This window comes from Scomber japonicus, chromosome 16 (genome assembly GCF_027409825.1).
Source record: "Scomber japonicus isolate fScoJap1 chromosome 16, fScoJap1.pri, whole genome shotgun sequence".
Classification (NCBI taxonomy): Eukaryota; Metazoa; Chordata; class Actinopteri; order Scombriformes; family Scombridae; genus Scomber; species Scomber japonicus.
In genome coordinates this window covers 24,339,093-24,351,464 of record NC_070593.1, presented here as the reverse complement: position 1 = coordinate 24,351,464, position 12,372 = coordinate 24,339,093, and the positions used below count along the sequence as shown (strand labels likewise).

General features: G+C 40.3%; 1 protein-coding gene across 1 annotated transcript; it reads left to right on the top strand.

Annotated features, from left to right (window-relative positions):
* Window positions 1-1,441: 1,441 nt before the first annotated feature.
* Window positions 1,442-8,616, top strand: LOC128375330 (leucine-rich repeat and fibronectin type-III domain-containing protein 2). The gene is made up of 2 exons (XM_053335655.1): window positions 1,442-2,823; window positions 7,605-8,616. The coding sequence occupies exons 1-2, from the start codon at window positions 1,448-1,450 to the stop codon at window positions 8,587-8,589; spliced, it is 2,361 nt and encodes a 786-aa protein (XP_053191630.1). The 5' UTR covers window positions 1,442-1,447; the 3' UTR covers window positions 8,590-8,616.
* Window positions 8,617-12,372: the final 3,756 nt, after the last annotated feature.

Below are 12,372 nucleotides of genomic sequence, written 5' to 3'. Positions count from 1 at the left end.
TGTTAGTAAAAATGTCAATTTCTCCGCTGTTATTTATTAATTTCTTCAGTTTTAATGATTATTGCAGACTCCCCATTAATCACGTTCTTTTCCCTGCCATTTCATTCTAATTATCTCTGTGTAACACACAGTCCAGATGCAGCAGCACTCCGTGATGTAATTACAAACTGGTTTCAGAAAGGAGAGGGGTTATTGCCTTTTGTTATGAGTTATTGAAAAGCAGAGTTTACACATGAAGGGGCGTTGCAGGGTATGTGAAGACAAGGAGTCCTCATGCTGCAGCCAGCATCTCACACACTTATCAATAATAATGGACAGCGGTAACATATGGTTAACATACAAACATTACAACTGTCCCTCCCCATGCTTCCAGTGAAAGCTGCAGAGAAGCAGGCAGAGTTTGTCATTAATAAATGTTACTGTTGTAAAAAAAAAAAAAAAAGAAAAGAAAGAAAGAAAGAAAAAGATGATTGAAATTGATTTTTGTTTTTAGGTTTTGAGTGTATTTGGAATTAATGATACATATGTCTGGGGGATTTAAAAGCTCGTTGGATGAAGCCAAGTGTGGCCATCAATTCTGAGGAGTCAGCCACGTGTGAGGGCTGTTAAAACATTCACACAGGCGTGCTGATTTCGTCAGCCAGGTTTGCCAAGTCTAACACCTGCAGCTCGTGGAATATATTTTTCTACACTACGCTATCTTTTGCCAAAACTGTGCAGACAAGATAGAGGAAGAAAATTGTATGAAAGTATAACGATATACAAAGGAAGACAGTGTAAATACATGTAGAAGTCAACAATCCTGTATCTCTCTCAATTACATTGGCAAAATTGTCCAGCATGCTTATTAAAACTAATCGGTTGCTTACTACGTATACTTACATGTGCTCTACACCTGAGCTGCTTTCAACTGCATGCATGTCAGTATATCTCTAATGACAGCTTATAAGTATGTGCGTCATTAAAAATAGCTTCTTAGCAGTGTTTAATCCTGAGCTTCATTCAGACAATCCTCATGTGATTTCTCACACCTTCCTCTGCATTGCAAAATACATGCATATGAATATTATAATGGAGAATATTAATGTGAGAAATTCCTCAAGGATGATAATCAGACCAGCTCCTCAAGTGAGCAATTTTTGCCTACATGGTCTAAGAATCGTGGTGGATTTTTCTCTGACCTGTGCTAATTGGCGCTCCTACACATACACAGCTGCGGCTATTATTATTTATTGTGGAAGAGAGTTTGTGAAAATGTGTCCAGATGTGAGGATTATCTTATTGTAATGTATTATTTAACTAACAAAAGCACTAAAATCATCATCCAGATATTTGCCGAAAAGAGGAAACTAAAAATAACTGAAATCGGTAATGCTCCTACTCATAATATCATATTTATTTATCCTTGTTTCTCTTGTTTTTGCAGGTTCCCTTTGTATGATCTAACATGGACAAAGTGGTCATCAGTCTCCTGCTTCTGGGAACCGCAGTTACGATGGTCCATGCATGTCCCAAATACTGTGTCTGCCAGAACCTGTCAGAGTCTCTGGGGACTCTGTGCCCCTCCAAAGGCCTGCTCTTCGTCCCTCTGGACATCGACCGGCGAACTGTGGAGCTCCGGCTGGGCGGCAACTTCATCCTAAAGGTCACCACTCAGGACTTTGCCAACATGTCAGGTCTGGTGGATCTCACCTTGTCCCGTAACACCATAAGCGCCATCCAGCCTTTCTCTTTCATTGACCTGGAGACCCTGAGATCCCTGCACCTCGACAGCAACAGGTTGACCGAACTGGGGCCCGATGACCTCCGAGGTCTGATCAACCTTCAGCACCTGATCCTCAACAACAATCAGCTGAATCGGATCTCTGAATCAGCCTTCGATGACCTGTTGCTGACACTGGAGGATCTGGATTTGTCGTACAACAACTTGCGCAGTGTGCCTTGGGATGCCATCCGCAAGATGGTCAACCTCCATCAAATGAGTCTGGATCATAACCTCATTTCCTCCATCGCCGAGGGGACTTTTACAGATCTGGATAAACTGGCTCGCTTGGACCTCACCTCCAACCGCCTGCAGAAGCTCCCACCAGATCCCATCTTTGCACGATCCCAAAGCAACATTGTGATGAGCACGCCGTATGCTCCTCCGCTGTCTCTAAGCTTCGGTGGAAACCCGTTACACTGCAACTGCGAAGTGCTTTGGCTTCGAAGGCTGGAGCGCGAAGACGATATGGAAACCTGCGCTTCCCCCGCAAGTTTGAAGGGGCGCTACTTTTGGTCTGTTCGTGAGGAGGAATTTGTTTGTGAGCCTCCGCTGATCACGCAACATACGCACAAGCTGCTAGTGCTGGAAGGCCAAACAGCTAGCCTGCGCTGCAAAGCAGTTGGTGATCCGATGCCGTCGGTGCATTGGGTTGCTCCTGATGACCGATTGATCAGCAATTCCTCCAGAGCAACAGTATATGAAAATGGCACCCTGGACATTACCATTACAACATCCAAGGATTATGGTACATTTACTTGCATAGCTGCCAATGCTGCTGGGGAGTCCACAGCCTCCATAGAACTGTCCATCATTCAACTCCCCCACCTGAGCAACGGTACAAACCGTACCACACAGTCCAAGTCTGGGCTTTCTGACATAACTAGCTCTACCAAGATCAGTAAGGGAGAGACTAAAGCCCTGCCAGAGAAGGCGGTATCTGTATCAGAGGTGACCGCTATCTCAGCTCTGGTCAAGTGGACTGTTAGCAAAGCAACTTCGAAGGTCAAAATGTATCAACTTCAGTACAATTGCTCTGAGGATGAAGTCCTCATTTACAGGTAAGAATGATTCACAAAATTAGATAGCATCCAAGCAGGTATCGGAACCCTTCTGGTCAAAGTGTCAAGCTAAATCAAGCTTGAGGTATAATCTTTAACTTCTTCAGCTCCGCCTCTTGAGTCGATAGCTAATTGTTTGCTGGGCACACACACGGGACAGTCAATTTCTTTGAAATGTTTCTCGGAGATTAACATTAATTTTTCTTAATCCTTCTTGAGATTTTTCGTTTAAACTGACAATCGGCGAGGATGCTGCTTTGACCAAAAAAAAAAGGAAAAAAGAGAAAGAGAAGCAAATACACATTTTTAAGAAAAGTTAAACCGAAAGTGAAATCCTTGCCCTGAACCATTAATTAGAAATCCAACAAAAAAAAAAAGGATTATAGACTTCCATTTTAATGCATCCTTCTTAAGCTGCTCAAATCCATAAAGTATAAGCTTTTTGCAGCTCTTTGCTGCTCTGGAGATCTTTGGGCTCTGTGAAATCAATTTCCTATGTCAAATGAGACAGGGAAAGCGGTGACATTCAGCAAAGATAATTGAGCTAGAAAAGAGCAAACAAATAGTTTCATGTTTATAAGTCCTGGGTGCAATTCCATAGGATACACTGTCTTGCAGTTCTTAGACATAATGTTCTGCTCTTTTAGAGTAGCCACAGTGAATATCTATGAATTTAGTATCCCCATGGGCTTCAGTGGCTTCAACACATACTTAAATACATTTATAGAGGCCTCCAGAGAATGACTATCCTTAGTATGTTTATGGCATCAGGATAGTGTGAAAGCTGGTAAACTGGGCTATTGTGGATAGCGGTTACACTAAGCTGCATGCTTCCACAAACACTGACAATCAATGGTGAATCCCTTTAGCAACACCTCATCAGATAATGTGTTCTATAGTGCCACGCAGTTTACCTGTGCTGTGCATTCCAGTAAGAGCCTTTTAATGAAATCTAATTGACAGAATATGTGAAGGCAAAGGCTAGTTATTAGCTGGGTATATGAGATTAGAAATGTACACAGTATTGAAAAAAGATATTACTTTGTTCAAACACTGTGAATGCAACACAGCAAATTCAATAATAAGGTGTTTATCTGATTTTCTTGCTTGCATACACTGCCAGTTTGCCATGCCAGAGAAAAGAGAACAATATTAATTTTCAATATTTTTTTTCCCCTCAGTGACAGACACATTGGAATACACATCCACACTTCTAGTAAAAGCCTTTATGAATTTTCACTAATGTCTACAGGATTGCAAACAGAACACTAATGTGGCCTTTATATAAACTGCATCTTTTTCTCAGTTGTTGAATTTCAACAGCTAAATAATATCTTTGAAAAATTGTTATTTTAATGGCATTCCTTATGAGTGTGTTTGTCGGTCAAGAATCATCATTAACAATTACTACAACATAGACTTTGGAACTCTGATATAATCCTCAATACATCACAGTTTAACTTCACTATCCTCTCCAGCTAAAGTTAAAGTATTAACTTTCAATTTGTCCTTGTTATCTGATGTAATGCTTTAAACCTCCTTCTACACTGTGGTCTGCTATGAATAAGGTTTATATACAGCAGAAAAATGACCTAAGGAAATCGATTTCTGTGCTCTTATATAGTAAGAGCTATGGAGTCATTTTGCATGTCAGGAGACAAATTAGAAGCTGGAAAGAAAAAAGATAACGTGCACAGAGAGGCCAACTAGTGTTTTCTGAATTAATATTGATATGTCTTCATGGCGCACACATGCACACCTACTGTGCTCATTCAACTGGCTGAAATAGGTTTCCCAGGGCACACTACCCATAGTCAAGCAATGGCATGATTAAAAATCAATAAGAGCCGCGTGGGGGAGGAGAAAGATTGCATTAGTTGTCTCCAACACGTGAAGCAACGCAGCTTCTTCCTGGTTATGGAAAAAGGCAATTAAGGATGAATAATGGACTGCAGCCCCACTGGTGTCTGGGCTCTGTGGTGGAGGGATCAAAACTATGGATGCTTGTACTGCAGGCGAACAGTGAGTCAACAAATAACAGATGACTGAGGAATCTATTTATAGATAACCATAAAAATATGGTTATGACTCTGTAAGGACCATTTTATACCCACCCATGTGGTTTACAGTATGTAAGAGCCATTGAATGTTACTTCATGTCAGATCAGCTCAAGTAGCTCTTTATCGACACATCTGATTAGTTAAAATTATTGAACAGTATCTACTTTAAAAAACAATTACAGCTACTTTATCATACAAAACATAAGAATGATTTTTTTGTTTTTAAGTAAGTTTGGTCAAGTTTGCACTTCTGTTCCTACCGGTGGGAGAAGCAGAAACGAATAAAGTTTCAACCATTTATCCATTATTTGTAGCTTTCTATCTCAACATCCCTGCCTGCTTGCTAAACACGTTTCAGGCAGTCTGGATCACAGCATGTGGTACTCAAGAGTTACAGATCTTCTCCCCCTAAATACGAGCATGTTGAGATCTATATTTTATAATCATCTTTTCAACTTAGCTGAGCTAGTCCACTTTCCCCCTGGGTAACCCTTGGGATAAAAGACCTCTGGTTGGGAAACACTGATTTGTATTTAGTGGATTACAGTTCAGTGAAGGTTCTCTAAAAAATGATCATGTTTAATCAAAGGAGAACTGATGCATACAAAACCCTTTGGCCAGACAAAAATAATGATTTTTGGATGATTCTCATTATAAAATAAGAAAAGTTGAAATATCTGTGATCAGGGCCAGATCATGGCTATGACAAAAAAACTAAGGTTGAGGTTAGGCAACTACAACACCTGGTTAATATTACGCAAAGGCTATACACATATCCTAAACCCTGACCATTGGGACCACTGGAAGTCAATCGTGAGGTTCAGAGTTGTCCAACTCTGGACTTAACTACTAGTAATACTGGGCTGTGCATACAGAACAGACTGTCTGCAAATGGTCCACTTGAGTTTGACATCTCAGTGTGATAAGATGTGGTCAGTAGAGTTAATTACATTTAAAGTACATGCCAACAGACGCTGCAACAGTGACAGCATTGATTTAATTCCTTCAAAACGCATCACCCATCATGTGTAAGCTTTCAAAGTGTAATGGCAGCACGTTTGAGTCAAGCACTGCGAGAAACTGTGCTGTAAGTTATACATGTTGCTGAAACAAGGAAAAACAAAATCACATTGTGCCTTGCCCAAATAATGTATACAGCCTATGACATAACCATGAGGAAAGAAATGTTGTAAATCTCATCATGCGATAATGTGACAGCCCAAGTGTTTACTATAAATGCCTCTTTGCAATCTATACTCTTGACAGATGGGTTTGATGCATAAAAGCTTCTATCACCGGCTCTCTACTCAAAACAAATTGCAGTTCCTACAGCATTTCATTGATTGGCAGTACATCTTGGAGAATTAACATCCAGTAGCATTTAATTTCAATTTCAGTAAAAAGCAGAGAGGCTTACCTAATGAGTTGTATTTAAACATCTGGAATAATAACACTTAAATGAAATGTACATGAAATTACATTGAGCCAAAACAATATTCAAAACGTGGCCATTGAATACTTATTTAATTACTTTTGTTTTGTGCATATCAAACAGGACAGGTGTCCTGAAGGGTTGTGTCAGCTCACCAGTTCCTTTCACATTATAAAGAAATGATTGTACAGGTATCCATCAAATTTTCCAATGACACTGTTACTTTCAGCTTACTGCACAAAGAGATAAGTGCTTCAGCCTATTTCACCGAAATAGAGAGAGTTTTGTGCAGTGGTATGATGCCAACAATCTCATTTTAAACATGAGAAAAACTGAAGAGATGGTACTGGTCATTGGGGGATCATAGTCCAGTGGTCATACATGATGAACCATTAAAAAAGGCCCAGTCTTACAACTACATTAGTGTTCTCTTGGACCACACATTTAGCTGGAAGGCTCATGTTAAAGGTTTCTTGAGAGATTCTACTTCTTACACAGACTCAGTGTATCAGAAGATTCTATCAAGCTGTGTTAGAAAGCATAGTCATGTATGGAGTGTCAGCATGGTTATGACAATCTATCTTTACAGTTCAAATTTAAGCTTGCCTCTTCTGGTACATACTAACATCAGGGTTATGGGGAGGAATGAATGCGAGCCCCTCAGTCTGTTTTCTCAGGCAAGCACAGAAAGCAGTGTCTGATCCATCTCATATTCTCCACAGCGAGTATGAGCTCTTACCCTCTGGCAGACGATACACAGCACCGCTTTTTAAAAATCATTTGTCAATTAAAATTGTAAATAATGTTGCTTGAGGCTGCAGGGGTATGCAATACATCCATGATATGATGCGAGGGGTTGTGTAGTATGTTGCTTCTTCTTATCATTGGTTTTGTGTTAAGTGCAATATGTGTAATTTGCGGTTATGATGTGCTACAGTAGGTGTTGCTTTGTTTATACAGTGTTTGTTTTTTAATATTACTACTATACAGGCAGCTGTATGATAAGACAATATGTCATGTGTTGTGTGTGCAGTATTTTGAGTCTAAGACAAATTTCCCTACGGGGACAGTAAACTATATTGTATCCTATAAACTAGAACCCATGAAGTAATATTTCTGAATTACTCTGTGCATATAAATAGCTACTTAGCATGCCTCATTTTGGCTATTTCTTTGATCTGCCCCAGCGTAACACACTAAGCCGGTGTTGCTTTCAACATAGAAGTTCTCTACCCTTCTCTACCCTCTGTATTTTTAACACAGTCATTCTATCTCTGTCTGTTTGTAGGATGATTCCCGTGAATAACCGAGCCTTCGTAGTCACAAATCTTGTCCCCGGGATGCAGTATGATTTATGTGTCTTGGCCATCTGGGATGACACCGCCACCACCCTCACTGCCACTAACATCGTCGGCTGTGTCCAGTTCATCACCACCGAGGACTACCCGCAGTGCCAGTCTCTCCACAGTGGCTTCCTAGGTGGAACAATGATCCTGGTCATTGGTGGCATCATCGTGGCCACGCTGCTGGTATTTATCATCATCCTCATGGTGCGCTACAAGGTGACCAGTGGCATCCAGACTAATAAATTACCCACTGTGAGTAATACGTACTCGCAGACCAATGGGGGGTTGAACAGGTTCAACGGTGCCCCGCCGCAGGTCAAGTCCACAGTGGTGGTCATGCGCGAGGAAATGGTAGAGTTCAAGTGCGGATCCCTCCAGAGCAGCCTCTCTTCATCCTCATCCTCCTCTAATTCATTAGACAGCCAAACAGGAAGAGGGACTGGCGACCGATACAGCATGCAGGGCAGCGAATGCAGCACTCTGCCCAGCAGCAAGTTCAGGAGGCACGGCGCCAAAGCACGGCCAAACCTGGACCACCTTTTAGGGGCCTTCACCTCACTGGAGCTGCGAGGGGTAGCGAGGGACCACCAAGGGGCTTCTGGCCCCTCAACCACTCCCAATACTATGATGACAGTGGCTATGGCACCCCTCTCCGACAAAGAGCCTCTGCTTGGAAGGGCTGAGTCCACCACCATGCTCGGACGTCTACTAGGGATGCCCCAGGAGGGTAAGCCCAAGAGGAGCCACTCGTTTGACATGGGTCATGTGGGGGCCACGCAGTGTCGCAGCAACTACCCTCGCAGGATCAGTAATATCTGGACTAAGCGCAGTCTGTCTGTTAATGGCATGCTGCTGCAGTATGATGAAAGCGAGGACGAAAAGCCCCCTTTCGAAAGCGCCGAGTGGGTAATGGAAAGCACAGTTTGAGTACAATTAGGTAAACTGTGAGGTACATGGCCAAACAATATATCTATATCAGGAACTAAAGGAACAGCAGTGCAGAAGGAGGGATGTTCCAGAGGGAATCTGCCTTTGGGTATTGCATGAAGTTCATCCATGTGAATACTGTCCAAGTAAATTATGTGAGAAAAGACACTCAAATCAATAGATTCCTGGTCATGATCTCAACTCGTTGACAATGTGTAACTGTATTTGAACAAATGTTTGCATTTCAAAACAACACAGAGTCATGGATTGTGCAGAAATGGCCTGTATGGAATAAGTCCCTATACACATGGCACATGAGAGAGAAAGACGGAAAAGAGGGATGAGAAATTCAAAGTGGATTTACTCCATCTTTATCAAAGAATTGAATGCCAAGAGGATTTGCCTCGACTGCGGTGAACTGGATGTACATCACAATGTCTTGGACCCTCAGCATGAAATGGGACTACTTCAACAGTAGAAAGAAGGACTAGAGGAATAGACAAAGAAAATTAAAACAAAGTCATTTTTATTTTCATCTGGGTTTTTCTATCATTTTTACTATTTATTATTTGAAGTGATTCATCAGCAGGGCAGAAGCAGGCAGCTCTTTAATGAGGTTGTCGGTGAGGATCAAAAGCACACATACACACACATGTACACACAAGCTATCCCCTTTCATGGAGCCATTTCACATCATGCAACAGTATTTTCAGTCACATTTCAGTCACAACCACAAATAGACAACTCAGCTCATTTTTAAATAACACTATGTACCATGTGGACCTATGCTCTTTAGATATCAGTAACGCTGAACCGCAACAAGCCAATCTTGTATTTCTACCTCAGGTTATGTATAATATGAGGTTATTTATATGAGAAAATGAATGGAAATACAACCAAGCCCAAATACAGAGTATGCATCACAAACTGTTCAAAACACAAAGTTTCTTACATGTTTACAAATGCTTCAAATGATTATTAAGTATCCACTCGATCCAATTCAGTAGATTTTCAGCTCAGGTTGAAATCTTGCTGTGACAAAAATTTCCTTTTGAGCGCTATGATACCCTCCCCATTGGTTACCACTGCTGGCATCGGTCCCTTGAGGCTAAAAGGACATTGATGTAAACAGAATGTTTGCCTCAGGGTGCGGTTTCAGATGTTATCAGCACATATTACAATGGCCAGACGTGAATACTTTTTCAAATCCATCAAGCTCATTGAATCATTTGCTTAAACTCCCAGCTGGATGTATTATTCAGCTGTAATTCTCTTTAGGCAACACAAACAAGACAGTATGACAATTACTCATTTAGCCAGGTTAAATGGTAACATGAGTCCAAATCGACGTTCATTAGCCTCGCAAAGGTCACTGTGCTGCTTAAGGGGAGGACGTTAAGTGCAGAAAAAAAGAGGAGAAAGATCATTTGTTAAGGGCCAAACAGCTGAAAACTCTCCGTGGAAATCTATTTCAGTAGATTATATGATACAGAACCGTTGCTGGTTTATGTATTATTTGAATTGACTCAGCAGAGGAATCATTTATCTTTCATTCTCTTTCATACAGGGGCTGTACATTGCAGTAAGATACTTTGAATTGGTGGCTATTCAGATTACTGCCTAACCAAGACATCCCTGCACATTTTAATGCCTTTCTCAATATCCTGTGGGTCTCAGCTGTATTTCGAAATGTGGGTTGTTCATCTTTTTTTATTTTATTTTCTTCCCTAGGTGTACTGTTCTGTATATTGGCTTTTTTTTTGTACAATAACTGGGTGAGAATGTAAAGGGGGGAAAATCGTGCAGTAGTACTTTTATTTTCATGTGAAGCAAACAGTGAGAAGGTGCTTTACTGTGGTGTACCGACTTGGTCATTGTTAGTTGACTGACTGAAATGGGATTGTATATGAAATTGCACAAGGCAAGTGAAGGGCTGCCTGTTGTTAAAGGGTCATTTCACCCAAATTATAGAAAATCTCCTGACTTAATGTACCGGTATGTAGCTGTGTAAATAGTCTTGGTTTTATTTACCCAAGCTTTGAGATATCCCAATATAAAGGATAAATGAGACATGAGACGAACAGCCGAGATTTGACCTACCATGTATATAATGGCATCTCTGGATGTATTAGGCCATTGTGGGCAATGTTGCAAATCAATGAGCAGGGCTGCTTTATGGCATTGTAGGATTAATATATGATTTCTGCATCAGTGTGCAACATATTAGCCACACAAGAACATTGATGTAGGGATTCTACAAAACCCTAGATTAGAGGACAGTCTGAACAAAAGTATAACTTCTATATATTTCCCTCTATGAACAGCGATGCATATAATTAGAGTAAACATATTTCATTGTGAATAACAGGCTGGAAATTGACATTGCATTACTTGTGTCCCTATCTGTTGGGACAAAATAAACACAAGTGTTGGACAAAAGTAATGGATAGGGTAAATCTACCACAAAAGAAAGAGGTACTTTGTATCTCTGACATATAATACTCATTATGTTACTCTAAAATCAATTTATCATGTTAAATGTCACAATTGTACGGATTGTGTTCAATGCATCAAACAACCCTGAGTACATAATCACCATTTTCTCATTGGGTTGGAATTCAAGATGTTTAAACCATCACAAATGCCTACCTGTCACATGCTCTCTACCTTTAAGTCATGCAGTCCTCTCTTTGTCATTATCAGCAAGGACAGTCGAAGCGAAAGATAATCAATCGGGAAGTGTGTAATCATCCAACATGACTGTAATTGAGTTTAATGCGTAGGCCAAAAACAGACATTACTGATGCTACAATATTTCCATATCACAGTGTATATCAATATTAATTAACATACATAAGAGAACCTAGACATTGGAGATGGAGGCATCTACAAAATCAAGAAGATATACAGTCATACTAGTTTAACCCTTACCCTAACCCACAATTCCCAAGAACATACAGTATGTTACTTTAAATCTATAGGAAGTTTCCTGGAAAGGTATCTGTCATTTGGTACTTATTTCATTCCAATGAATTGATAATCTGACCAAAACAATGTTTGGTCAGTGCTTAACTGAAAATGCAAACATTTCTGCAGACAAAGTTCTATGACATTAAATTGTTATACTAAAAACTGTTCACAGTAACATCTCTGGTGTATCGAAAGTGACAGAGAAATATATCTGCTAAGAAAAACTGCTATTCTAATGTTTCAATGCATAGACCAGAAAAAACTATATTCCATTCACCTCCATTGAATTAGAGTTGGGATATAAATCTTAAAGATGGACATCATAAGGTATGGGCAAATACAACTGAACTATCTGCATGGCTTGATACCACTAGAGATTAATGAGAAAAATATGTTGTTTTTGTTATTTGGGTGAATAGACCTTTTAGCTTGCCATGTCTTCTTGTGGCATCTTGTAACGTCCCCTTTCATTCTGCAAACTAAGAATACAATTTAAGTGTGTACTTGACTCCACAAAGTCATGATTCTCACCTGAGGTTCTAGGACAAAAACAAGAAAAAAAACTGTTTCTGTGTGAAAACATTTTGCTACAAAAGAATATAAAATATTGATTAATTCCTATGAACCAAACCGGCTCTTTTGTGTTTTCACTTCTTGCAAGACCTCACATACACACCTTATTTTATGTGCCTGGCATTACATACTAACAACATTTTGGCGCACATCCTTCTGAGCTGAAAGTGATGGCCTGCAGTGCCTTCACACAAAGAACAAAGTAACTAATGGAGTGTCCTTCCCCTCTTGCTGTCTTTG

Excerpts from the sequence above, each read along its gene's own strand:
- LOC128375330 (XM_053335655.1), top strand. The coding sequence starts at position 1,448 with ATGGACAAAGTGGTCATCAGTCTCCTGCTTCTGGGAACCGCAGTTACG. Across the intron at positions 2,824-7,604 it reads GATGAAGTCCTCATTTACAG|GATGATTCCCGTGAATAACC; the intron begins GTAAGAATGATT and ends GTCTGTTTGTAG.